General features: G+C 37.2%; 2 protein-coding genes across 2 annotated transcripts in view; both read right to left on the reverse strand.

Annotated features, from left to right (window-relative positions):
- Window positions 1–716: 716 nt before the first annotated feature.
- LOC121258136 (histone acetyltransferase of the MYST family 1-like) lies at window positions 717–9,072 on the reverse strand. Its single transcript, XM_041159510.1, is given in 10 exon segments — window positions 717–988; window positions 991–1,132; window positions 1,675–1,817; window positions 1,962–2,055; window positions 2,610–2,771; window positions 2,899–2,967; window positions 5,806–6,015; window positions 6,894–6,953; window positions 7,158–7,246; window positions 8,747–9,072. Coding segments are annotated over 10 exon segments (1,317 nt in total). The 5' UTR covers window positions 9,036–9,072; the 3' UTR covers window positions 717–929.
- Window positions 9,073–10,638: 1,566 nt separating this feature from the next.
- The window catches only part of LOC121258135, a 31,532-nt gene continuing 16,506 nt past the window's right edge, over window positions 10,639–25,664 (reverse strand). Inside the window, exons 7-19 of the mRNA XM_041159509.1 lie at window positions 23,807–23,951; window positions 23,542–23,648; window positions 23,007–23,255; window positions 22,626–22,873; window positions 22,260–22,478; window positions 21,954–22,175; window positions 21,798–21,851; window positions 21,567–21,632; window positions 21,326–21,466; window positions 21,191–21,244; window positions 16,301–16,360; window positions 11,327–11,731; window positions 10,639–11,249 (exon numbers count right to left, since the gene is read on the reverse strand). Coding sequence (XP_041015443.1) covers window positions 11,010–11,249; window positions 11,327–11,731; window positions 16,301–16,360; window positions 21,191–21,244; window positions 21,326–21,466; window positions 21,567–21,632; window positions 21,798–21,851; window positions 21,954–22,175; window positions 22,260–22,478; window positions 22,626–22,873; window positions 23,007–23,255; window positions 23,542–23,648; window positions 23,807–23,951 — 2,210 coding nt within the window. The 3' untranslated portion in view covers window positions 10,639–11,009. The remainder of the gene's footprint in view (window positions 11,250–11,326; window positions 11,732–16,300; window positions 16,361–21,190; window positions 21,245–21,325; window positions 21,467–21,566; window positions 21,633–21,797; window positions 21,852–21,953; window positions 22,176–22,259; window positions 22,479–22,625; window positions 22,874–23,006; window positions 23,256–23,541; window positions 23,649–23,806; window positions 23,952–25,664) is intronic.

Below are 25,664 nucleotides of genomic sequence, written 5' to 3' on the forward strand. Positions count from 1 at the left end.
GAGTTAAATAAAATATTGAATATTATTTTTTAATATTATTATTGTTTTGAGACTTGAAAAAGTTGAATTGTTTATTTTATTTTACGTGAGAATTTAAAAAAATTATAATGATGAAATGAAGTGAAGTGAAATGATTTCTTTCAAGCCATTGTATGATTGTTCGGTTTTTCACATGATCTAACTTACTCTCCTTCTGAGAATGTTATTTGTTAACATGACACTTGTTAAGAGGTTACTACATAAAATCATTTAAAATGCATCACGTCAATAAATATGACAAAAAATAAAAATAGGATTATTTTTTTATTTTTATTATTTTATTTATAATAACAGGAATACAAAACATTACTACAATAATAATAAGAAAAAAAACAGTAATACCATGGAAACTGTCATCGCATTTGTCACAAGAGGGAACAGAGCATCTGGAAGGGAGACTGGGTTTTAAAAAAAGATTACATTATGACATTGGAATATTTTGGGTAGACGGCCATACCACTAAAACACATATGTTGCCAGTTTACTTTTCCCTCCTACTAAAGGATGCACTTCCCACAGTTTGTGTTGGAATTTTGTTTCATCTGGACTCTGGAGAGTATTGGGAAGTCATCAAAGCCCTAGTCCTGCAAATTCAAATCATGGGAACAGATTTTGGTGCCAACTCAAAATCTTCACAAGCACGTTATGGAAGCAAAAGACTTTTGAGTCAATTGAAATAATCAGCGGTAACCTAAGCCTAGTGTTGTCAGAATATATTATTAATTTTTTTGTTCATGCATACGTACAGGAAATCACAAAATGGATAATGCAAGGAAAAAGTCACCAAGACAATTCCCAGTTTCATACCCTAAAAGCCTATATTCTATACAAGAGAGGTTAGTTACAAGTCAAGATAGGAGGCAGCAAGTATCCGGATGACTCTGTTGCCATCAACTTTGTTCTTTATAAGGGGTCCAAATCAATTTGCTGACATCAACTTCGAGACCCCTCGGCCGGCAGCTTTTAGATGGCGATCCAAGACCTTCGGATCAGCACAGATGACATGCTGCCCTTTCCTGTATTGAATCAGTTCTAGGCTCTGAAGGGTGCTTAAAATATCCTCCGACTTAATTGCTGTCATGTCACTAAGTTCCTGCAAAAAAAAAAAATAGCGTGTACATATATAGAATCATAACCAGCCGAAAGCAGGGGTTCAACAGAGTTCATAAAATAAGAACCAATGGGGAGATATAATCACACAAACATACGTACAAGGTACAAACAATGAAAATAAAAACCCATGAATGATTTGTCAAATTGCAAAAGAAAAATATTTTTTAAAGGTCCATGTATACACTAATTAATTGTAAATACTTATTAGGTTCAACATTAACATATTGCAAAAAATTATCAGGTTCAAATATATCTCTAGACATATCCTGAGTTTTCCTCTTTTCAGGGCATGGGACCCCATTCTTGCAGTGTGCATATTTTATTATTATTATTATTTGGCATAGTTATGTAAATTAATTCCAGATACACTGATGGGAATACTAGGAGTAGTTAAAACTTCAAACCATTTCCATGGGATGTCTGAATACGACAAACAAATTCACATAAGAAAAAATATGCCATTGAACTGCAGAGGCGAGCATGTCTTGATCTTATTAATTAAATATGCAAACAAAAGCACACCTTGATGGAAATGTTGCCCTTGTGCTTCTTCAAGATGTCTAAAAGAACCCGGGTCCAGTATCCTCTGTAGCTCAACAGTCCAAGATCAGAAAGGGGCCTCTCAGGTGTGCCAACTTTACCTTCTTTTTTGGAAAGTTCGTAAGCTGCTCCAAGCAAAGAATAATGTTAGGAATTCTTTCTGCTTAAAAATGCACGATACAAGATAAAGATATGCAAATAATAAAAAAAGATTTTCCAATAGAAAATATAATTAATTAGATAAATAAAATAAAAGGCACAGAACTTACAGAAGGCAATTAAAAATTTTCCATAGCCTTTCCTTTGATAAGGAGGAAGGGTGAGGATGCATGCTAAATTATAAGACTCCTCCGAATGCTTTTCCTGCACCAGCATACACAAAATACATAGCTCTTAATCCTCACTTTTTGTTATTCCATTATCTTTAGCTACTGTTAAAAAATTCAGTAAAATAGGGTCAAATATTATAGGTCTCTCGAAGCATAGAACATCAGATTGGGAGAAGCAAAACAACAGAATAACATATAGAAAGGAGGTTAAAAATACTTTTACCATCCCTGAAATCAGAGTCCATAAAAATACTAAACAGATCAAGGTCTTCTATATAGAAGACACGTCAAGTGCAAACAATAATACAATATCAATGTAGGGATACAACAATTACAAAACAATTACGCATCCTAGACATGTTAAAACTCCTAAATTATTCCCACCAACGCTTGAAGTTGTATCCACTGTATAAATCATTTCAAATGCATGCAAGATTCACAAATACTGCATGACAACAAATAATATGCAAGATTCCAACATTCCTGCGTCAAAAATTTTGAACTTCTATAAAATACCATATTACTCAATAGAGGTAAAAGACTCAACTCAACACTAAATATGAGGAAACCGAAAAGAAGTAATTTTACCTTGGAAAAATAACCAACCATGTGGCATCCCCGCTCATCACATTCACACAAGATATAGAACAGAAATAGGTCAACATCATAATAAAGAGTCTTGTGATCAAGAAACAATTTTGCCAAATAACATAGATTCTGCCCATAGACCTTGTTCTTTTTGCCATCAACCTGTTCCAAAACATTCAATCACAGAAACGTTAAATCAACTAAAAAATTATCAAACAGAAGCTGAGAGATAAGAAGGGAGAAATAATGTGGTTTTCAAAACCAAAGCATTAACACTAACAAAACTTACTTCGAACATTGACAATGTACCACTTCGGTATATCTCATCACCAGGCGGATGCTTAAGATCACACTTCCTCTGCATATATAGAATGGAATTCAATAATCAAATTACATCCTGAGACTAAAAAAAATTAAAACAAGGAAGACCGGGAAATTATTAACTTACATTTTTTTATAAGTTAATAATTTTATTAATAGAAAGCTGTAAGAGTGCTTCCCAAGTACACAAGGAGCATACATGGTATGCACCCAAAACGACAAAGGAAAAAAGAGCAAGAAAGTCCTGTAAATCAGAAATAGTATAAACATGAACATTCATCCAAATTCACCACATTGTCTTCTAAAAATCCTCGAAGCTCCTAAATTTCTTTCCCTCTAAAAGAACAACATCGAGCACAACAGGATCAATTTCCATAAAGTCGCACTATGAAGATTACTGGTCTGGTCTTTACAGCACACCAAAGGATCAACTACCCATTGAGGAATGACCCAATTTTTTTTAATGATAAGTTTTACTAGTGGCCAATATGCACCATATCAGGATCATTCTACATATGGTCTTACTGTAAGGATTATCAAACCGCCCTTTCCAGCACACTAACAGATCAACCAACCGTCGAGGCATCACACAGGTTAGCACAAAAAGACTGGAAACAGCTTGCCATAATGTGCTAGCTACCTCACAGTGGAGTAGAAGATGATCCATGGAGTCCTCGTTCCTCTTGCACGTGCAACACCACTCTATCACAACATGTCTCTCGTCTTTAAGTTATCTAAAGTATGGATCTCCCCTACTCTTTTTGCACATACAACACCAGCCAATCACTAAGGCCCCATTTGGATACAGAAACGGTTTCATCTCATCTCATCATTACAACTTTCCCAAATTTTCACACAATATAATAAACAATTCAATTTTTTCAAATCCCAAAACAATAATAATATTAACAAATAATATTCTAACTATATTTTATTCAACTTTCAACTTTCATTTAAAACCATCAGAAATTAGCCTTATTCCACCATATTCTCTTTCCATGGGAAAGAGGATCTATCATAAGATGAATAACACTAAAATATGATCTCACTTCAAACATTCCTTGGTTGGAGGAAACCCAACATAGCCTGTCCTCACCACCTCGGCTTTAATGGGTGGAGTACAACCTCTCAAATGAAGTAAGAGCATCCATCTCCAAATCATTCACATTTGCAATAAAACCAACATCATACTGATGTGAACCATTGGAGATTTGTAAATGGCCTGCCACTGAAGCTTTTCCTTGAAGCAAGCAAAACTTTAAAGTTCCAGATAAGCTACCTTAAAGTACCATTTACGAACCACACATCATGCCAAAACTTTGTCCTCAAACCATCTCTGAACACATACATATCTAGAAAAATGGAAAAACTCCCCCAAAACCTCTTCGGATGCTTTTCCAAAGTACAACTCCAAATGTCCCATTAATTTCTTGAGAACACCATCCGCCCCAAAGTTTTAAGGCAGGCTCAAGGATTGGCTTGTCATCATCCCAAAATAGGCCTATTAGCTAGGAAGGTATGACTAGGCCTATTTTAGGATGATGACAAGCCTACCCTTGAGCCTGCCTCAAAACATTGGGTTTTTTTTATGAGCCTTCACAGCATACCTAGGTCCATAGATGATAGAACACCAGCTGGGCTAGTAACCATCCTATATTGAATTGGGCCTCATTTTGACCTATTCTTTATGGCCTCTTAGTTAACTCGTTTAACCCACAGCCTGATTTCAACTTCTCAATTAACTCCACTTCCCCTCTAATCTTTTCTACTTGCCTCTTAAAACACAAAGTAAACTATGCTCATCTACAAGCACATCCTTTGCAGTTACCATACCAGACACATCCTTCCCACTGGAAGTCTCGGTACCACATTCAACGGTTTGTCCGGCTGGAGATATGGAATTAAACACTCCAACAGTTGCATTTTACTGGTATTTGCCCTATATGATGTGATGCTTGTTGAGCTCGGTTTCAGCCTTGCCCGTTCCTCCACATGCAACTGCTTTTTAGAAACAATGTTCTTTGCACCTCTGCATATGGGTTGACCCTCATGCTATATAGTCATGGGACTTCTAGTTTTTTTGTCAACTTTCCTTTCCATCCAACACCAAAAAAAATCTGAAAAACATATGCCACCTTACGTAATGCCAATGCAAGACCCTTTCAGCCCTTTCCTCTAATACTTTCCGGCATGAGAATGTGTCCTTTGCGATAACCACCTCCAAATTCAGCCAAAATTAGAAAATGGCCATGTGGATTGGAACAGCAATGAGCAGCCTGGAAGAACTCACATATTCCTTCAACCCTTGCACCTGTTCCACAGTATTCATCAACCATCTCTCCCATCTAAGATCTCAATTCATTGAAGACATTAATAGGAAGAGATCTACATGTGGATAGAAATAATTATTTCCAATAATAACTAATAATAACACCATGGACCATCACAGCCATGTAACCACCACTTTCATGTAATTGAAACGGCACAATTAATAAATCAGCCATTGATAGGCAATTACGTACTCAATCCTCAATATGTTCACACTTCACATAGCCCGTTCAACCCAAATCATGTGATCACATATAGAAAGACGAGCCAAACACCTATTTTCATACGATGCTCTTGATGAACTGCAGTAACACAAGATTGCAACAGATTCAATGTATATTGACAATTATGGCAGAAAATTAAAAATCTAGGGAATAATATTTAGTTCATGTATTGATGAACTGAATACTTATATATATATATATATAGAATATTGATGAACTAAAAAAAATCCAAAATTGCATCTAAATTTTACATACAAGCATGCTATACCATAAAATGAAAATTGAAAGCTAGTGAAAACAGTGTAATATAAGGCACAGCTCACCATATGCCTTTGAAGCTGTTCTTTGCGCTTCATGAAATTGAGGCAAAACTCACAGAAGTACAGCTTCAAACAGTCATTGTATTCTGGTGGAAAGGGAGAAAAGTACCATGTCTCAATCTCATATCTTCCAAGTTCTATAGTTGCTATGTTTTTCACTTTTGTGAACTCCTCATGTTCTCGCAAGCTGGCAGCATCAAGCTCTTCATGACCCTAAATAATTGTTAAGGAAATATTCAGATTATAAAATATAAATATACACGGGATGTACTACGATGTAGGCAGAATAACAGCCAGCAATTCAGCTTATAAGATTGTCAGCAACTCACATCATTTGGTATTTTATTGATTAAATTGAAATCTCACATAATATGTGTTTGAGTGTGTGATTTGTGCGTTATAATATGTATTCGAGTGTGTGTGATGTGTCTATGGGTAGGTTTGGTATGTGTGTAATTGTGTGTGAGACCGGGGGGGGGGAGAGGCATTGTAATGACCCAGGGAAGACCAAGCTGCATCTGGGCCCATACTCCAAAAGGATTGGTAAAATTACAAATGGAGCTCCTTGAGATTCATTATAAAGGGCAAGAACTTCTCCCTTGTTAAGGTTCATAGGTGTGTGATTGTGTGTGTGTGAGAGAGAAGGGGGGATCATGAGACATGAAGGCCATGACTTCTTAATTACTGTTCTTAGTGTGTTAAATCTTCATAAAGCTTTTTCATTGCATAATCTCAACTCATTTTTTCTCTCATAATACATTGAATATCGAGGCTAACGGCTCTAGCTCAAATTGCACTTGCTCCCTCATATGAATAAAGTGATGCACGAAACCACAAATTCAAGGACCTGCTGGGTGCTTGTGTAACTTAACAACTAAATAAAAAAAATAGCATCAAGAATCCATTTTCATTTCACTCGTAACTAATTCAGAAGTACTTGCTTCCAAAAGCCCATTTTACCTTTTGGCTCACTTGATCACTCTAATTTGTCCTCAAGCTTTTATTTAAATAGGATTTCAGATTTACAAAGAAATATAAATGCACCAACAAAGCACCAAATATATTCCAAGCAATTTTTTACATGTATTTACCTCTACATGAGTCTCATCAATCTTCCGCTTCTGGTGGCGTGTCATTTTCAAGCTTGTAACCTGGAAAGCTCATGCACAATTCTCGTAATCAGCACTAAAAGATAATAAATTGTGAGAAGCATGTAAAATGTGCAAGGTAACAGGAAAAAAAAAAGACACCTTTGTCCAAGAGATGTGCCCAAAGATATAGGATTCTCATTTAACAAAACCAACCATTAGAGAAAGGAAAGCGCCTAATAATTAACCAATATCATATGATCATACCTTGTCCTCAACCTTCTCATCAACAACAGTCTCTACAGAATCGAGATCAAGTTGTTCAAGCTTCACCCATTCATCAAGCCTCCGATTGACTGTCAAAATGCATAAAATTATAAACAGAAAAAAATCATTTCTGCTACCATTATGTATGGGAAGTGAAGAGATGGGCATTCATAATAGACAATAAGGGCGATAACTTTGAAATAAATGGAATGCCAAATGAGAACCTTGATTTCATAGTTTGCAAAACAATTTCATTTATCTATAAAAAAAAAAAAAAAAAATCATTCAATACAAAATGAATAAAAGGAAATGGGTCATTGGGTGTGGCCACAAGTAAGAACACTGCTAAGAAATTTACAGAACAAATCAGATACAAAAGATGACAGCCCATGACATTCGGAGCATTCTAGCTGACATTTATAAATTCACCAGAGTAACTTATTTCAACTTTCCTAACAGAAAACTCCTTGACCATAAGTCCGAGAACCTATTAATGCACTAAATTGCATACCAACTGTAACATGAACACATGCTCCATGGTTTTTCTTCTCTCCAATTGGTAAACACAACTCACAGACCCCGTAAGGAATGGACCCATGAGCCCCTCCCTCTCCTCCCCCTCTCTAGTCCTTATCAGAGAAAGGAGGATATGCCTATTTGGTCCTAGGAAAACTGGCAGAATTCCCTAATTAATTGAGACAGTTCAAACCAAAAACCTCTCAAGTAAAAGAATGAAAGCTTATCATCCAAACATCTAATTTAACCATAGTGGGAAAGAAACCAATTCATCTTGAGTTTTTCATAAACTAGTCACTCCATCATAGTTCATCAAATAGACTCCATTATCCATACGGACAATTATTACTATTATTATTTTGTTATTATTATTATTATTATGTCGGGGAACCTCTCCAAGGCAGGGTCCTTCGGACCCACCCCTACAGATTAAACCCCAGTCCGTGCACCACACTCTTGAAAGTTTCCCTACACAAAACTGGTTAAATCGCTAGCTTTTCACCAGGGGGTGTGGCCCCAAAGGATTGTTTTCACCAGGTCAGTGTCGATAGAGTGGGCCGCCGTGGATGTCGGATTCGGAAGCGTGATGGAATGTTATGATCTTGAGGGTTAAAGTTTAACCAAATTAGTATCCAATAGTCCTATGACTTTTGGATCAATGGTTGGGTCTTTAACAAAAAAACACAGGATGCAACTGAAAACGCCAAAGCCTCAACCCAAAAACAGGCCTTTGTTACTGAATTCCGGTAACAGAGGATAAGATTAGTAATAAGTCATAACTCCACAAAGTGCAGCACGAACCATCACATTTTTCAGATAACTATCAACATTAACATAACCACCTAAAAACAACTTCAAAGCAATATATTTAGCAAAATCAAACAGTAAACTTGAAACCCTAATTGACACAAATTATGGAACAAAACCGAATAATACGAAGCACCGGACCACCACATTCCGTCACGAAACGGCAACTGCAACTTCCAAGGCTTCAAACCCTACCCTAACCCTAACATTAGGAATCCGAAGCGGAAGTTCAAAGGCAAGAAAAGATTATATATGAGAGATCTTACACTCCGTGTAATGTACGTAATACTCGTAATTATTCGGCCCACCGGTGTGCATTTTTCGCCGTTCGATGACTTTGACCGGGTGGAATTTCCCGTCCCTCCAACGACACATGACACGAGTACCAACCTCAAGAGGTAGAAAAGACGCTTTCCGCTTCTTCATCGCGTTCGATTCCGGCGCAATTCCGGCGGGGAACCCGTCTTTGTTTAGGGACTTGTGGTGGCCGGGAAACGTGGCGGGTATTGTAGAGCCGTTCTCCGCTGCACTAGCCAGTGTGTCTAACGATCCCATTTGTCGGTCGAGGCTTCCAAAGGGGCTTGGGAAGTGGATACGAAATATAACGACCAAAGGTTGATTCGCTTGGTTTTTTTTTTTTTAAAAAAGCATGGTCTTTTTGGGATTGTTTTTAGCGTTTGAAAAAGTGTTTAAATAGTTTAAAAATTCTTTAATAAAAATTAGATTATTTGTGTTATATATTAAAATATTTTTTAATCTTAAAAAGTTAAAAAGTACGATTGAAAAGAAAAAATGATATTTTTTCTCAAACATATTTTTTCGGATAATGCGAAACATAATTTGAATTTTAAAAAGGACTAAAATACACATATAACTTTCAGATAATTACAATTTTTAAACTTTAAAAAATATAATCATAATCTTTTAAAAAATTAAATAATCGTCATTTCTACCTCAAAAATCACTTTTTTAGTTTACTTCTAAACAAATGTAATAAGTTTGAAAGTTATTTAAATATATAGTTACCAAACAGTAAATAATTTTTTAATAGTATAATTTATTAATTAAGTTATAAATTATAAGTCTAAAAGTTATAAATTGTATTTTCCATCGTAATTCTAAACATGCACTGCATCTATTCAAGCTTCGTTTATTCACAAACCAAATATACCACTGCATACAAGCTTAAGACTGTTGACATTGATTTAGCTAAAGTTTGGCTGATGTATGTCACTTTTTGACTTTTGATTAATCATTCAGAATTTAAACTCCATATTGGATCATCTCACTTTTTATAATAATAAAATATTAATATTTTTGTTATCTATTTTTAATGCATTTATTTATTTATTTTTAAATATCTTTTAATTTTAAATACTTTTTTATTTTTATTTTCATAATCTCCCATCATCTATATATCAAAACTACCAAGACCCTCAAGAAAATGAAAATAATGTTCAAAGATTAAAAAAAAAAGAGAGAGAGAGAATAAAAATATTATATTATTTACCTTATAGACACTTCTAAACAAATATGTTGAACCAATATGGCTAACGTCAAGTTTGCCTATTCAATGTTTATTTCAATGTACATGAAAATGAGGATAACTTGAGTAAAACACAACTTACTAGAACAAATGGCTATTTTAATGCCATTGCTCTATGTCAACGTATAATATATGTATAATTGTTATTGAGCCATACCAACTTGTAAGTTTAGATTTTTGTTAATAAAGCCTTTCATAAAATATCAAAGGGGTGAAAGAAAAGTAGACAATGGACGAGTCTCTATTACCTGCAATGATTTTCTAACCTACCCATTAGACTTTAAAAAAGCAAACCGACAAAGAATTATTTCATTTGCTTGAAAAATAAATTATTCATCTTTCAAATGAAGCACTTTATTCTTCTTTTTTTTTTTTTCACCTTTTTTTTTTCGGTTGTAAAATCAGTGAAGCAATTTACATGAATCGAGACTACAGTCTCCTTTCCAAATTGTCATGCTGGATTTATGCAGCAATGACACAAGCATTGCAACTTTGCAAGCGAGTTGTTTCTGTAACGATTACATGTAACAACCATTCTTCCTCCAGCTTTCCAAGCTACAATGTCAGCAAAAACTAAAAAGCACTGCGAGCTAAAAACACTATAACGTCGCATTTCGAACCAAATGCTCTAATCTATATGAAGCAGAGGGTATCCTTTCAAGGATTTGATATTTCAAGAATATATACACCAACTTTACAGAGCAGGCACAGGAGGTGATACTCTTAATTGCCTCGTATAGAGTAGGAAGAAACAGAGCTCCCATCCCACCACTTCCACGAGACATTCATCAATATAAAGACATTTCACGCCCTTCTGTTACATTTGAATGAAATGAACCCTCATCCACTGTACAGTTACTCTCACAATGAATATACAAACAATTTTGTCAAAATTTCCCTGCCCAAACCAGAGCGTGGCTCCTATTTATGAGTATACCAGCAATAACCCCCATCTTGGCGCTCATTTTTGCCAGTCTTCATTATCAGATAAATTTTCCCTTGATGGATGGCAGCCTTATGAGGCAAATCAAAACCAAAAAAAGATGATGCCTCAATCTATCCATGACGTTCCAATGGCTCCCGGAGCAAGCATCCTGGTTTATCTGCTCCCCACTTGGAAGGATATCAGCAGGAACATATTGATATCCCTTAGGTAACCGCATATTCTTCATAGATGCTTGATCTGAAGTCATTACAAGCTCTTTCTCAAACGTCTCAGCATGCTGTTAATATATAGCAGGCACGTTAGTCAAAATTCCAGCAGAAACACAAGTGAAACGTGTATCAAATTACACAATACCTTTCTAGATTTTGATCTCCATCCGCCATCATCTGAAAGATTAGGTGATGCCACAGAAGGCCTATGAGGAATCTGCTTCCCAGAAAATTGTGCCCTCTCTGTGAGCTTTCTGGTAAGAAATATTTGGGATGTAGAGCTGTCATCATCTGTTTTTTGGTCAGTGTCTATGGACACAGGAACTTTAACCCGGTGCTTAACAGAAACTGAGCTGTCAACAGTTACATCATCTGATCTTTGGATTGCATCACTGCATGATTTATAACCATCGGTGTGCCCTTTAAGGGACGTTGTAGCTGATTCAGAACTAACTTCAGGAAGGAAGAAGGGACTACGAACAAGCAGAGAACGAGAAACATGATCTCTTTTGCAAGCGAGCATGTCATGTGAGCACAAAACCAATTCCCGCTGCAAAGATACATAAGAGGGAAGGAAAAAAAAACTTCAAACAAATTCCAGACCATGCATAATATAAAAATTAGTCACATATCAAAAGAGAACAACAAGGGATAGAGAGAAACGACAGAAGTTGGTGTTTAATAAATGGCCATATTAGAAAGAATTCTTCTACTTATCATCCCTACACTACACACCACACATGATTTTTTTTATTTTATTTTTTTCCCTTACCAAATGTGTGATGTATGGATAATGAGTAGAATAATTCCTTTAGTTTAGCAAGAACAGAAAAAAATAAAAAATCAAGTATGGTGTAGGGATGATGAGTGGAAGGGCTTTGTTAGAAAACAATGAGAAGTTATGCACCAAGAAAACCACCTGACTAAAAAAAGAGTAATAGCAGCGAGTAACCATAACCAAATATGTGGCAAATCTGTAATCCCTCCCTCCCTCTCTCTCCCAAATAAAAGTCAACTATCAACTTCGTCTATTGCCAGCAAGGAAAAATGACCATGTTCTACTCCTGTGTCATTTTTAGCCATTATTTTCCATTTTTATTTTCACGGCACAGAGGGTGGGTTGAGGAAGCTGCTGGGAGATGCTAAAGTGTTCGAGTTCGCAATGGGTAATGCCAGTGGTGTCCACATAGTAGAGAGGAGCAGAAAAGTGGTGAAAGAGATGATCATTGGCAGAGCTACAGGGTTAGCTAAAACAGTGGACACATGCATTAATCGAGTTCTTTGTTCTTCAAAACAGAAGATCCTTAGTTGCTGGTGTCAAAAGCAGAGGTGCAGCAGGGTCTGGTAGTGGTACAGTGGTACACGCCGGAGATAAGAGGTTGGCCTCAACTCAATGGCAATGGTGAAAAAACAATTGTACAAAGCGATGCATCAGGAACTGGCACAAGCCCATCAGTGCTTACTACCAGTGAATGTCTGGATAGAGTCTACTTAGTGAACCTGACATCTTATGCAAACTAGACGTGGAAAAGGCCTATGACCATGTCAATTGGGATTTCCGGCATTACTTATTGGGGAGGTGTGGATTGGGAAGCGGTGGTGTTCTTGGATTATGCACCATCTCTCCACAATGAAAGCCCTTAGCAGGATGTTGTCAGCGGCTGGTTGGAGGTGTTTATTTATTTATTTATTTTTGATAAGTAAGAATCTTTATTGAATAGATTGAAACTAGGCAATGCCTAAGTACACAGGAAGTATACAAAGTGAGACACCTAATTACAATCTAGTAAGCTAGAAAGAAGAAAGAAACTCATGAACATTCCCACCCTTCAATACAATAGCAGAAAACCACTGTAAAAGAGAGAACAAATAAATTCCAGATTTCCCCCACTGCATGCTCCTTGTTGTTAAAGCACCTATCATTCCTTTCCAACCATAAACACCACATTAAGCACAAAGGTATCATTTGCCACACTGCTGCCAGTTGAGCGCTATTATGCCTCCTATTCCAGCACACTAGTAGTTCCACCACACTCTTAGGCATTACCCAACTCAGCTCAGCTCTACTAAGGATACCAGCCCATAACTCCCAAGCCACCTCACAATGTAAAAGCAAATGATTTATCGATTCTTCATTCCTTTTACACATGTAGCACCACTCTGTGACCACTATACCACGCTTCCTTAGATTATCAACCGTCAAAATCTTCCCAAGTGCAGCTGTCCACGTAAAAAACACAACTTTAGATGGCACTAAAACCTTCCAAATGCTCTTCCACGAAAAGAATGTGGGCTGTTGAACAGTTAAGGCCTTGTAAAAAGATTTAACAGAGAACTTTTTTCTCCCCATGGAAATCCACAACCTACGGTCACCCCATTGCCTCCTAATTTTGCTGAATACAAGTAACTATAAAAATCTGCCAGCTCTTCAAGTTCTCAATCCTGTGCATTTCTAGTTAAAGTGACATTCCAAGTTACCGTCCCATTTGCACAACTCAGCAATTATGAAACTGCAGCTTGCTGATTGCCAACCAAGTTAAATACAACTGGAAAAATAGTGAAAAGAGGGCTCTCCCCACTCCAAACATCACACCAAAGGCGAGTTCTTACTCCATCACCCACCTCAAACTTAATATATTTTTCAAAAGTGTTCCACCCCTTTCTAATAAATTTCCATAGGCTTACTCCCCCCTACCCTCCTTAGAACACCATCCCCCCCACGCACTACCATACTTGTGATTAATAACCTCTCTCCACAATGAGTTCCCTTCCATTTGATACCTCCACAACCACTTTCCTAAAAAGGCTCAAATTTCGCACCCCTAAACCACCATTCGCAATTGAATAGCTCATCCTTTGCCAACTTACAAGGTGAAATTTAATTTCCTCCCCCATGCCACCCCACAAGAAAGCTCTAAACAACTTTTCGATCCGGTTTGTCACACCCACCGATAATGGGAAGAGAGAAAGATAGTAAGTGGGAAGGTTGGAGAGGGTGCTTTTGATAAGTGTTAATCCCCCCCCCCCCCCCCCCCCCCCCCCCCCCCCCCCACCCCCCAATCTTTGATAGATATAACCGCTTCCACCCTGATAATCTTTTCTCAATCTTCTCTACCACACCATCCCAAATAGTCTTTGCTTTGAATGACGCCCCCAAGGGAAAGTCCAAGATATTTCATAGGAAGAGAGGCAATTTTACAACCCAACAACTCTGCTAGAGAAGCAATATTACTCATCCCCCACCATCCCAAATAGTCTTTGCTTTGAATGACGCCCCCAAGGGAAAGTCCAAGATATTTCATAGGAAGAGAGGCAATTTTACAACCCAACAACTCTGCTAGAGAAGCAATATTACTCATCCCCCACCAGCACCAACTTGGACTTCCCCAAGTTCACCTTGAATCCCGAAACAGCTTCAAAGCACAACAAAACCGCCCTTAGAGCTTGAATTTGATCACTAAAAGCATCACAAAAAATGAGCGTATCATCCGCGAATAGTAAGTGGGAAATGGAACTGACACCATTACTATTGTTGCCCACCAAAAAACCAGCAAGAAATCCCTCCCTTACGGCAGCCTCCACCATGCGACTCAATGCCTCCATTACTATAACAAAAAGGAAGGGGGCAAACATGAGCACACTCTCAATCACTCTCACATTCTGTCTCCCTTTCTTTTTTTTTTCCCAAAACCGTATCCTAAAGCCCTAAACATTTTAAACATAATAGATTGCTGTACTTAACTCACTTTCTCCCTCATGATTAATAACGCAAGTATTTAACAGCCAGTGCCGCAATACCTCGCTCTTTTTCCCATTTTTGCCAACTTTCGAGCATTGGCTGGGCATTGATAACTCCTCAACAATGTCCTTAAATACGGCCTTCACTACTTTAAACCAGCCCACTCATCCTCAGCAGACAGGAAAACCCAGTCAGATTGCTCAGGGAAAGTCAATCCATTACATAAATGTGGTTTCATTATTCAGAATCACAACACATGTATGGTGGGTGGTGCTATTTGAAGTTAGTAGTTCTTACGGGGATGGACTGCGAAAACAATTTAAGGGGTAGGGGATTTTCTCTAACTTTATGTAGCAATCAGCCCTTGAAGGCAGCTTTTCTGGAATTGTTCAGGTTTCTTGCGTTCAAAAGGCCACAGTGGCAGATTACTAGTAGGTTTCCAATGATACTAGGCAATGGAATACCATGAATATCAAAATAGCGCATGATTGAGAAGTGCAGTTGAATTCTTCATTCTTTAATCTTCTGTACCCTCAGGTTGTGAGGTGGTGGTGTGGATAAGATCTTGTAGATCCCCTTAAAAAACAATTAGGAAGCTTAAGGTTAGAACTTTTTATCTACCCTGTATTTCCAGCAGGTTCTTTTCCTTCGATAGGCATTCGGAAAAACAAGGCTCTATTGAAGGAGACTTTCTTTGCATGGACAACGGCATTAGGGAATATCTTAACTATGGATAACCTGAGAAAAAGAAGCATCACAATGATAGAGCTATGGATTGACATCAACTGTCGCACAGCAAAGAGGCTAGAGCTATCTGGGCCTCAAATTTTCAATCTTTTGGCAGAGTGGTTTCATGCCGCAAAGGGTAGTAAAGTTGTCGGCTTGTTGGAGAAGTCAGAATGTAGGTCAATACAACAAGGAAGTTTGTTGGATGGTTTTTTAATATTTAATGTAATTTATTTGGAAGGAACACAACTTTCAGGACTTTTGAAGATTGTGAGAGGATGATGCTAGAGCTAAGAAGTAAGCACTGTAATACTAGGATCTCTACTCAGAAAATAGTTCTAACAACTCCAATTATTCATTATTGGTTTTCGTTTTCCATCTCCCTAATTAGATTCCCGTATAAATCCATGTACCTGGGTTGTGCCCCTTCATACTTCTATAAAATTGTCTTACACCTAAACAAAGAGTCACAGGTTTTATTCAGTCGCTTCACAAAGGCCAAAAGGCAGCAAACATATAGGCTATAACTTAGACCATATCACAGAGATAATAGGAATCTTATCTTATAAGGCACTCAAGATCAGAATCACATTTATATATGTTTGTACATATAATATTATTCAGAGACCATATGGTTAATCTACAATCACTTACCTTCTTCTTTTCACGTCTGATTATTCTCTCACATATAAGCCGTAACCTCTCTAGTTCAACCTGTACAAGGTCAAGGATTCAATCATGGCATTCAATTGCACAAACAAAGCAACACAAAAAAAGATATTCTGTAGTATTCATTTTAAAAACAGTAATAGAGAAAATAGAAAGTACTACCATGACTAGTGCATAATATATTCCAGCAATTGCATAGTAGCAAACCATGCTTATAAACGTAGATAAAGCTCTAAATCCATAATTTGAAAGAGGCATGGGACTACACCCCACAAGAAAATAAAAGGCAAGTAGGAAGCTGATTTATGACGGGTACCTATAACGAGGCAAGTTTCAATGGATTAAAATCAGAAGCTTCACACGCAATGAGATAAATCCTACAGAACTTCAATAATCACCTGGCAGAAATCATTTGGTAGGTCACCTGGCAGAATTTACTTCCCAGGTACCCAGGTATTTCCTTTCAAGTTTCAACCAAGGAGCAAAAAAAAAAATACTTCAGCTTTCCTAGAAAATATGAATTGTTGCTACAGAAAATTTCATTCGACAAGTAATTGTTAAGTTATTATTTTTCTTTTATAAGTAAGAAGATATTATTAACAGTAACATTCGGTATAGCCCAAGTCTACGGGTTGTATAAATAAGAAACAACTAATTTATAATTTAAAACCATGTTTTTAGATTTTAAAATTTATAATTTAAAACCGTAGGGGTTTGGGGGTTCAAAACTTGATGACCTTTAGAAAGGCTCTCCTAGGATGATTTGGTTTCCAAATGGCAGGAGGAAATTTTTGGTTTGATTTTCTATGAAGCTCTTTCCTCCCAAGATGCTTTCTTTGGTTGGACTGCATCCCTTGCGAAAAATCTTACCATAGAAAACTTGAGGAAGCGTGGTCTTATCAATATTGATTGGTGTTAATTACGTAAGAAAAATGGGGAAACTGTGGATTGTCTATTGTTACATTGTGAGGTGACCAAGTCTTTGTGGGATGATGTCTTCAATTGAACCTAGGGCTGTAAAAATAAACTGGTCAGACCGACCGAACCGGTGGGTTCGATCCAGTTCGTAACAGGTCCGGTTCCCGTTTCTAAAAAAAACCGGTTGGAAACCGGTCTGATACCAATTTTCACATTTTGAATATTGGTTCAAACTGAATTGGACCGGTTTCTATATATCTATTTTTATTTTTATATTATATATAAAATATTTTTTATATAATTTTTTTATATTATATTATAGATATTATATGCTAAATTGCTAATTAATATAAAGAAATTTTAATCTTAAACATGAAATTTTGATAGATATATATATATATATATATATCAAGGATAAATACATTTTTGGCATAATAAATTATAATATATATGTTTTTTTTTTAAATACATTTTTACACACTTGATCATATATATTCATATAAAAGTCTAGAACTTATATCGAATATAGTTAAATTCAATATTATACTATTATGTGTTAATTATTATAAAATAATATATTTATACTATAATATAAATAGACTAACAGTTTAGTATATGTACACATCATATTATTAATAATGTAGATAATCTGAAAAACTGGAAAACCGAACCGGACCGAAACCAGAAGTTCCGGTTTCAATGGTGAATTGGTCCGGTATCGGTTCTTAAATTTTTAAAACTGGTGTTTACTAGTTCAGTTCTAAAAAATGTCTAAAACCGGACCGAACCAGACTGTTTACACCCTTAATTGGACCGGCGTAACATGGGTGATGCCTGGTAGGACTGTGGATATTTTTAGGTGTTGGAAAGGTCTTCGAGGTAATGATCATATTGTTGTTGTTTGGAAAATGATTTCTGTGATACCTCATATGATTTACTTATAAAAAGAAGTAATACCCCATATAATGGATGTGTAAGGGTAGGTGGTGTATGAGATCCCACATTACTTGAAAAATAGAAGTTCTTGCTCTTTATAAAGTTCCAATGAGGCTCCAATTGTATCATCGACTAATTCTTTTGAAATATATGCCATGTGGTTTGGGTCTTCCATTGGGACGTTACAAATAGAGTCTATCCCAACCAGAAATGTGGGGCTTGAGTTGTGCCACCTATGATAGACTGGCCTGACGAGGATGTCGGGAATTTAAAAGGGGGGGGGGGGGGGGGGGGGATTGTTATACCACTGAAGCCTCCTGCATCCTCGCAATCTTGTATACTTCTAGAAAAGCTTCCTTGAGCACTCTCTCTTACATCTCCTCCATGGGATATTTAATTAGTGCATTTTTATGTGATTTAGATCTTTTCATATTTATGTGATTTGGATCAAGTATAGAGATAGGCTATTAGGGCAAAAGTTATACGTAGTTGGGGTCACAGATTAATGAGGAGATAAAAGGCTCACATGGGTAAGGCTTGGGGAAAAAAATTTCGAGTTGGTGGCAAATTTTATTAGGTTGTGTGTCAAGTGCATTCTTGGCAATGATATCAATTTTCATTTTTAGCAACGACTTCACTTCAAAATATTTTTTTCCATGTTTATTTCTAATACTCTTCCACAAGATTACCTTGCACATTCTAATTTCTGCAAAAACGCCATTGACCCTTCCCCAATCTTCACCCTCACCATGCTCCTCTACAGACTCAACACATAATCTATTCTCTATTGCCTATCTCCAAAGCCATTTGCACAGAAGATTTCTAATTCCCATATGTTCCAAATGATGATGAGAACAAAGCTTTTTTTTTTTTTTTTTTTTTTTTTTTTTTTTTTTTTTTTAATATATAGGTAATAAAGATTTTTATTAAATAACACAAGGCGTAGCCCAAGTATACAGTACGTATACAGGAGAAACACTTAGAAAAAGATAAGGAAATCATGAATACTCAACCCATTAAAATCTATAGCTCTTCCATCGTCCAGTCAGTATCCTCAAAATTTCTATAATTTTTTTCTTTCCAAGTACACCACACTAGACAAATCGAGATCGTCTTCCACACTGTTTCAATTTATGGGTCTTAGAAAAAGATATAAGAAAATTATGAATACTCAACCCATTAAAATCTATAGCTCTTCTATCGTCCAGTCACTATCCTCAAAATTTCTATCATTTTTTTTCTTTCCAAGTACAGTAGTACACCACATAGACAAATCGAGACCATCTTCCACGCTGTTTCAATTTATGGCCTGCTATATAACCCTCTCCAGTTAGCAAATAGGTCTAATATTCTTCTAGGCACAACCCAAGCCAACCCAACTCTTTAAAAAAAAAACCTTTCCACAAGGCTATAGATCCCACTCTTTCTGCACATACAACACCAATCAGCCACAATAACATAAAGTTTCCTTATCCATGTCGAGGATCTACCCTAAGGAGTCTTTCCAAGAAAAAGTTTATATCATGAGGTATAAGGAACTTATAGGAAGATTCAGATAATAAACTTCCTCTTCTTGGAAGGGATCCAGCGGGGGCAGCGGGGGGCAGGCTGACCCCAACGGGGCCCCCACCCCCCGCTCTACTCCGCTATATATAATTTTTTTTTAAATATTTCTATAAATAAATATATCGTATATAGATATATACAATTTGTTGAAAACTTGAAGTTGCGTTCAAGTTAAGTTAAGTCTCACATTGCTGAAGTCTGACTATTGTATTGCCTTAGCCTCCTATATAAAGGTTGGCCTAGGAGGCCAAGGCAGTCCAAAATACAACTCTAATGAGTTCAAATTCTTTTTGTATTTATAAATTTTGATTTATAATTTAAATTATATTATAATTTGGGTCCAAAAAAGTATTTTTGGACCCAAAAATAGTTTTTAGACCCAATGGGTCATGGGTAAGTATTGGCCTGGACAGGGGGAGGGGCGGATTAGATTTTCAACCCCACCCCCCAGCAGCGGGGTGGGGTTGAAAACCCTTCCCCTGCATGGTGCGGGGAAGGGTCCACCCCACCCCGCACCATGAGGGTATCACCCCTACTTATTGGAATGCAATGTATGAAAAAGAATAACTGAGTTGATAATATATTAAATTCACCACATACCTCACTCTAGAAAAACTTTCGCTGCAATTTCTTACAACCAATATTCCATATCAACAGACATGGAAACTTAAAAAGAAATACAAAAGGCAGACTAGTCACTAGAGTACTTTGAATAAAGATGACCAAAAGGGGTGAAGCTAAAGCATACAAGCAGCACACAAAGAAAATCACGTCAAAGAAATCAAGTTTCTTAGACCTTAAAAAGTTCAAAACTAACAAGAAATATTCCTTAAGAGCACAGGAAGATTGTGCTTTAGGAAAACTTAATGGTTACTAAATATCACAACAAAATGTGATGTCTTCCAACCACAACAGCACAGGTTTTAGGAGTTGGAATAGGATCGTATTCCTCCAGAATGCGAATAACAAAAATATGCCCCCAGTTAAAGGGCCAACAAACCGTTAGGGGTTGACTCAAGTGGTAAAGACCTTGGACTTGGGGTATGCTCCACCCAGGTCTAAGGTTCAAATCCCCTTGGATGCAAAAAATTTCTAGGGGCCATCGGACAAGGGGGTTTTCCCTTTGAATTACCCGAGGTGCACTTGCGGGAAACTCCTTGCCGAGGGCCTATACACCCCCGGGATTAGCCGGGACGCTGTTCCTGGACACCCGGTGCCAATCAAAAAAAGGGCCAACACATAAATGTCGACAAACATGTATGAAATCAAATCAAGTACCTACCTTTCATTTAAAATAGCTTCAAGTTCAAGATAGTCATTTCTACCCCCTCTATCAGAAAAATATATCAAGGTGAACAACACCCACTCGAATGGATCCTTAATTTAACTATAACAAATAGACCAGAATATGGCCAGATAACAATGCAGCAACCAAAAGCAGAAGAAAACCCTTACCCTAATTTGCTTGATTCTTTTGAACTCCTCAATTCCATGTTCGTGGGTCTCGACCTGCAGAGCACAGATTAATTATTCAGGGCATGACAAATCATAAAGTCCCAAAATGCCCAAGTTACACAGAAAATACTAGACCTTTGCCCTCTGCTCCAAGCTATGCTTTTCACAGTAAGCCTTGCGCTGCAACTTGCCACCAAAATTCTTTACATTCATGTAGAGGCCAGCACTTCTGGCACACGAAGGATGAAAGGTGATCTGACAGTGGCTATAGTGACACTGCAGACAAATTACAGTTGCACAATCATCGATGATCTTACTTGCAAAGAACCCCTTTTGGTCCAATACATAAGATAACAAAAAAAGGTTTGGGCCTTACCTTTATGCAGACCCCATGTTTACGACGACAGATATGGCAAAGGTCGACCTCCTTCAAAATCGTCTCCTGCATTTGATCACATGAAATGGTGCTTATACCTCAACTTGAACAAATATTAAAGACAAAGCGCAATTCCCAAAAGAATAGAAACATATTTAGAAACAAACAAGCAAATTAGGAATCTAAATTATTAAGATTTTGATCACTTCACAACTTAGCATATACACGTACCATTCCTTCAACAGGATTCACTTGTCCCCTTCTGAATGTTGATTCAAAGACCCACTAAAATATGAAAATTAATTAAAATTAACTCAACTTTGGTGAAGAAAAGAGGGCAGAAAAGCAGAAGCCAAAATTCAAGTAGGCAAAATGATGAGACTTTACCTCAGCACAGAAGGCATGGACCCATGCACCATTTGAAGACTTTCTAAAAGCACCGGTAGTGCCACGACATAGGTCACATTCCACAACAAAAAAGTGCTTCTCCCAGACATTGACAGTTGGAGCTCCAGAACTTCTAGATGATAATAAGTCTTCACATAATTCACAGTACCATGGACCCGTGGATTCTTTAACGCTACGATAGCAACTTAAGTGAACTGCAACCTGTGAGAAAAATACATCCTTAAAGCTCAAGCAGAGCGAACATTGACTTTTTCAAGGAGTAATTTATGGCTACAGCTAGAAAACCTTGCAACTTGAACAGACTAAGATGGGGTTTAATAATGTCTCAGACCGACGGCAGACATCACATGATCTAGGATGTTCCTTGGAAAGATCTGATGTCGAATTAACAAAATCAGAATGTCTTTCTAATGAAATCCTTGGTGCAGCCACTCTTGAAAGCGTCTCTTTCCGTGGCATTAACTGGGAGCTGATGCCGGCCCTCCCATTAGAGGTATTCAAATTCTGAAAATAAGAGCAAGTATGAATATTTTTCTGTCATAAAAGAAAGGAGAGGGGGTAGTACGGAGATGCAAAGATTACTTATCAAAAAAAATATTTGCTTGTCATGTGACTGAAAGAAATGTCGGAAAAAAAAAAAAAACTAATAACCTCCTGTTGAGCCGGGTCATCAAAAGCATCTTTCCTAAACGATGAAATCCTAGAGGATGCAGCAGCAGCAGCAGTTGCAGCAGCCAACACAGCCTGTGCTTCTTTATGCTTTCTCTCTTTCCTACCCTGCTTTTTTGCCTCTCTAAGCTCACCAAGATACTGGTTAACAAGCACAGATTCCCAACTTTGCCACCGTGCCACATCAATCTCCTGTGGTAAACTCCTCGCAACATTACAAATTAAATTATCTGCAAAGAGACAATGCAGGTCATATATCACAGTGGTAGATCATAATTAAATAATTCCCCCTATGCTGAATAACAAAAGGAATAAATTAAAGGTAAAAAGTGTTCCAAAAGATGAAGAGAACAAGGAAGAGACCGGTAAACTGCTTTCTCGCAATTGCATTGCCAAGTAACCTATGCTGAAAATAAATAATTTCTCCTTCCACTTCATCTTCTGGAGATAAGTCTAAAGCTCCCATTTTCCTAGCCTTAATCAACTGCTCTAAATTTAGTCCATAAGATTTGCAAATCATGTCGTTGCACTTTGAATGTTGACTTTGGTGATTACAGCAAACACTAGCATTGGAAGAAGCCTCCAACCGAGAGATTTCTCTCTCCCTCGAACCTGCCAAGAGAAGCATCTGTTAGAACAGACCAAATACAGATTTAGATCCCCTAGAGTTCTGCCCGAACTCTAGGGCCTAGAGTGGAAGAGAGAGAGATGCATAAAGTTGGTCTCACATCATTTATTGACCATTTACTGTTGCCAAAAAGATTCACTCCGGCAGCCATAAATGTTGTGGGACCCACATTATGAGTCTATCTCTCTCCTACTCTAGGCCCTAAAGTTCAGGTAAGAACTCTGGGGGACTAAATCCACCAAAAACCATGAATAAAAGAAAAGGCATTACCTTCAAATTTGCTTATCGGGTTCTTCAAAAGCATCCCCAATTCCATCTGCAACAATTTCTTGCGAATGTATGGATGGATATAAAAACTTGACACTGATTCTGTTTTCCTACATTACATGGATTGAAAAGGAAATCGCACGTCACTTGGAATCACAAAATTTTATCAACAGAGAAAAAAAAGTAACGTGCCAGAAGTTTCAAACAATGACCATAAAATAAAAACTTTTAAATTCGACAAATGAAAAGGTCACTTTGCAAAGCTTACATGATATCAGAGGCTACTGAATTTGCTGTGGAGCAAACTGGATTTCCCTGGCCTCCATTCACCAAAGCATTCTGCTCAGGAATTGCAACTTGCTCCAAATGAACACTCTCAGGAAGGCTACAATTTGAGGGTCTAGCTAATTTTCCTGTCCAACAAATGCTATTTGTATCAAAGGATACAGCGAGAAATGCATTGTAAGATCCAGAAGCACCCAAGGTAACACCAACAAATATAATGGATAGACAAGAGAAAAACTGCTAAAAATTGAATTGAGGAAAAAGAAGAATCTTATATGAAAGCAGCCAGAAGGGGCTCAGAATCAAAGCTTCGACTTAGTCTTGTGAAAGCTCAAAGCCCCATAATGTCCAGCCAGTTTTTTCTAACGAACACTCAATTGACAACAGCAGAGCACTGATGTAATTTGCACTTCACATTTTCCAACCATACCTCTCTTTACAGCACACCAGCTTCTCCACCAAATCATACCAGACTAACATGCAGCACCAGTCTAGTACTACAAACTGAGATTTTCTAGCATCAAGACCTTTCATAACCCCCTATAGTTCTCTCTATGCTCTTCAAAAGAATTATCTTAAACATTTGTCATTATCGCCATCATAGAAATCTGCAATCATCACCATCTTCCTCCCCCATCATACCATAACTAGCACATCTTAATATGCACAAGGTTGTTCAGATTCCATCATAGTGCAAACTGACAATGATGCTGACAAATGTAGAATATGCTACCTAAACAACCATCAAGCAGTGATCACTTGATATTCCCCTCTATGTTGGCAATTTGCAATGGATAATTCCACTGACAGCCGAGCTTTAAGATTCTAGCATGTAACAACAATCATGATTTTAGCATCCATCGATACAATGAAAGACCCAATGCTAGATATTTCAGTAGCCGTGACACCATGTCAATATGAGCAAGTAAGAACTACATTTCAATCCCACTGTCAACTGAGAGGTTAAATTCGCCTTATAACAAACCACCTACAAAAGCTCATAGCACTTTCTACAACGTTGATCAGCCCTAGTGGTGCAGGTCTACCTTGTGAACTGAGACATCAGATTTTATGGAGGCCTGCTGCGAAGAGGATGAAAACAAACCAGCTGTGCTATTCTGAATACATTTAAATTTGCTTTAGACCTCAATCTTGAATTAGCTTCCCCACAAATTCACAATGAAAAAGAGGTGCACTCCAAAGCCGAAAATTATTTCATACCATTAAACCAGAAATAAATTTGACCAAAATGATAAAAAAATGTGAAGAGGAAATAGCAAAAACTCTGAACCATTACTTATCAGCAATAAATATTTCAGCCGCTATTGCTGTCATCAAGTTGATGTTGCTTGGGTTATGCCTATGAGGGTGGTGGATTTGTTGGGTTGTTGGAGAAAGATGCAAGTCTGTCATCAAGTGACAGCAGTGTGGAAGATGATTCCGTTGTGCATCATGTGGTGTATTTGGACGGAAAAGAATGCTTGCTGCTTTGAAGATAAGGAACGCACAATGGCAAAGCTAAAGAATTTTTTTCTCCATAGTCTGATGCTTCGGTTTTCCGCTATTGTATTGCATGGGGACAATGTTCATGATTTCTTGTCTTTAATTTATCGCTCTTAGAATGTATTTAGGTGTTCTTCTGTATACTTTCTGTATACATGGGTTATGCCTATTTCATTCATATCTATAATATTTATCTCTTACTTATCAAAAAAAATATATATATATATATATTTTCAGCCACTATTGCTAAGAAACTTGGGGAATCCATTGGCCACCTTCTACTTCATTGCACAGTTCTGGAACACAATTTTCAGTCTTATGGGGATAGATCAGGACAT

This window comes from Juglans microcarpa x Juglans regia, chromosome 3S (assembly GCF_004785595.1).
Source record: "Juglans microcarpa x Juglans regia isolate MS1-56 chromosome 3S, Jm3101_v1.0, whole genome shotgun sequence".
NCBI classification, from domain to species: domain Eukaryota; kingdom Viridiplantae; phylum Streptophyta; class Magnoliopsida; order Fagales; family Juglandaceae; genus Juglans; species Juglans microcarpa x Juglans regia.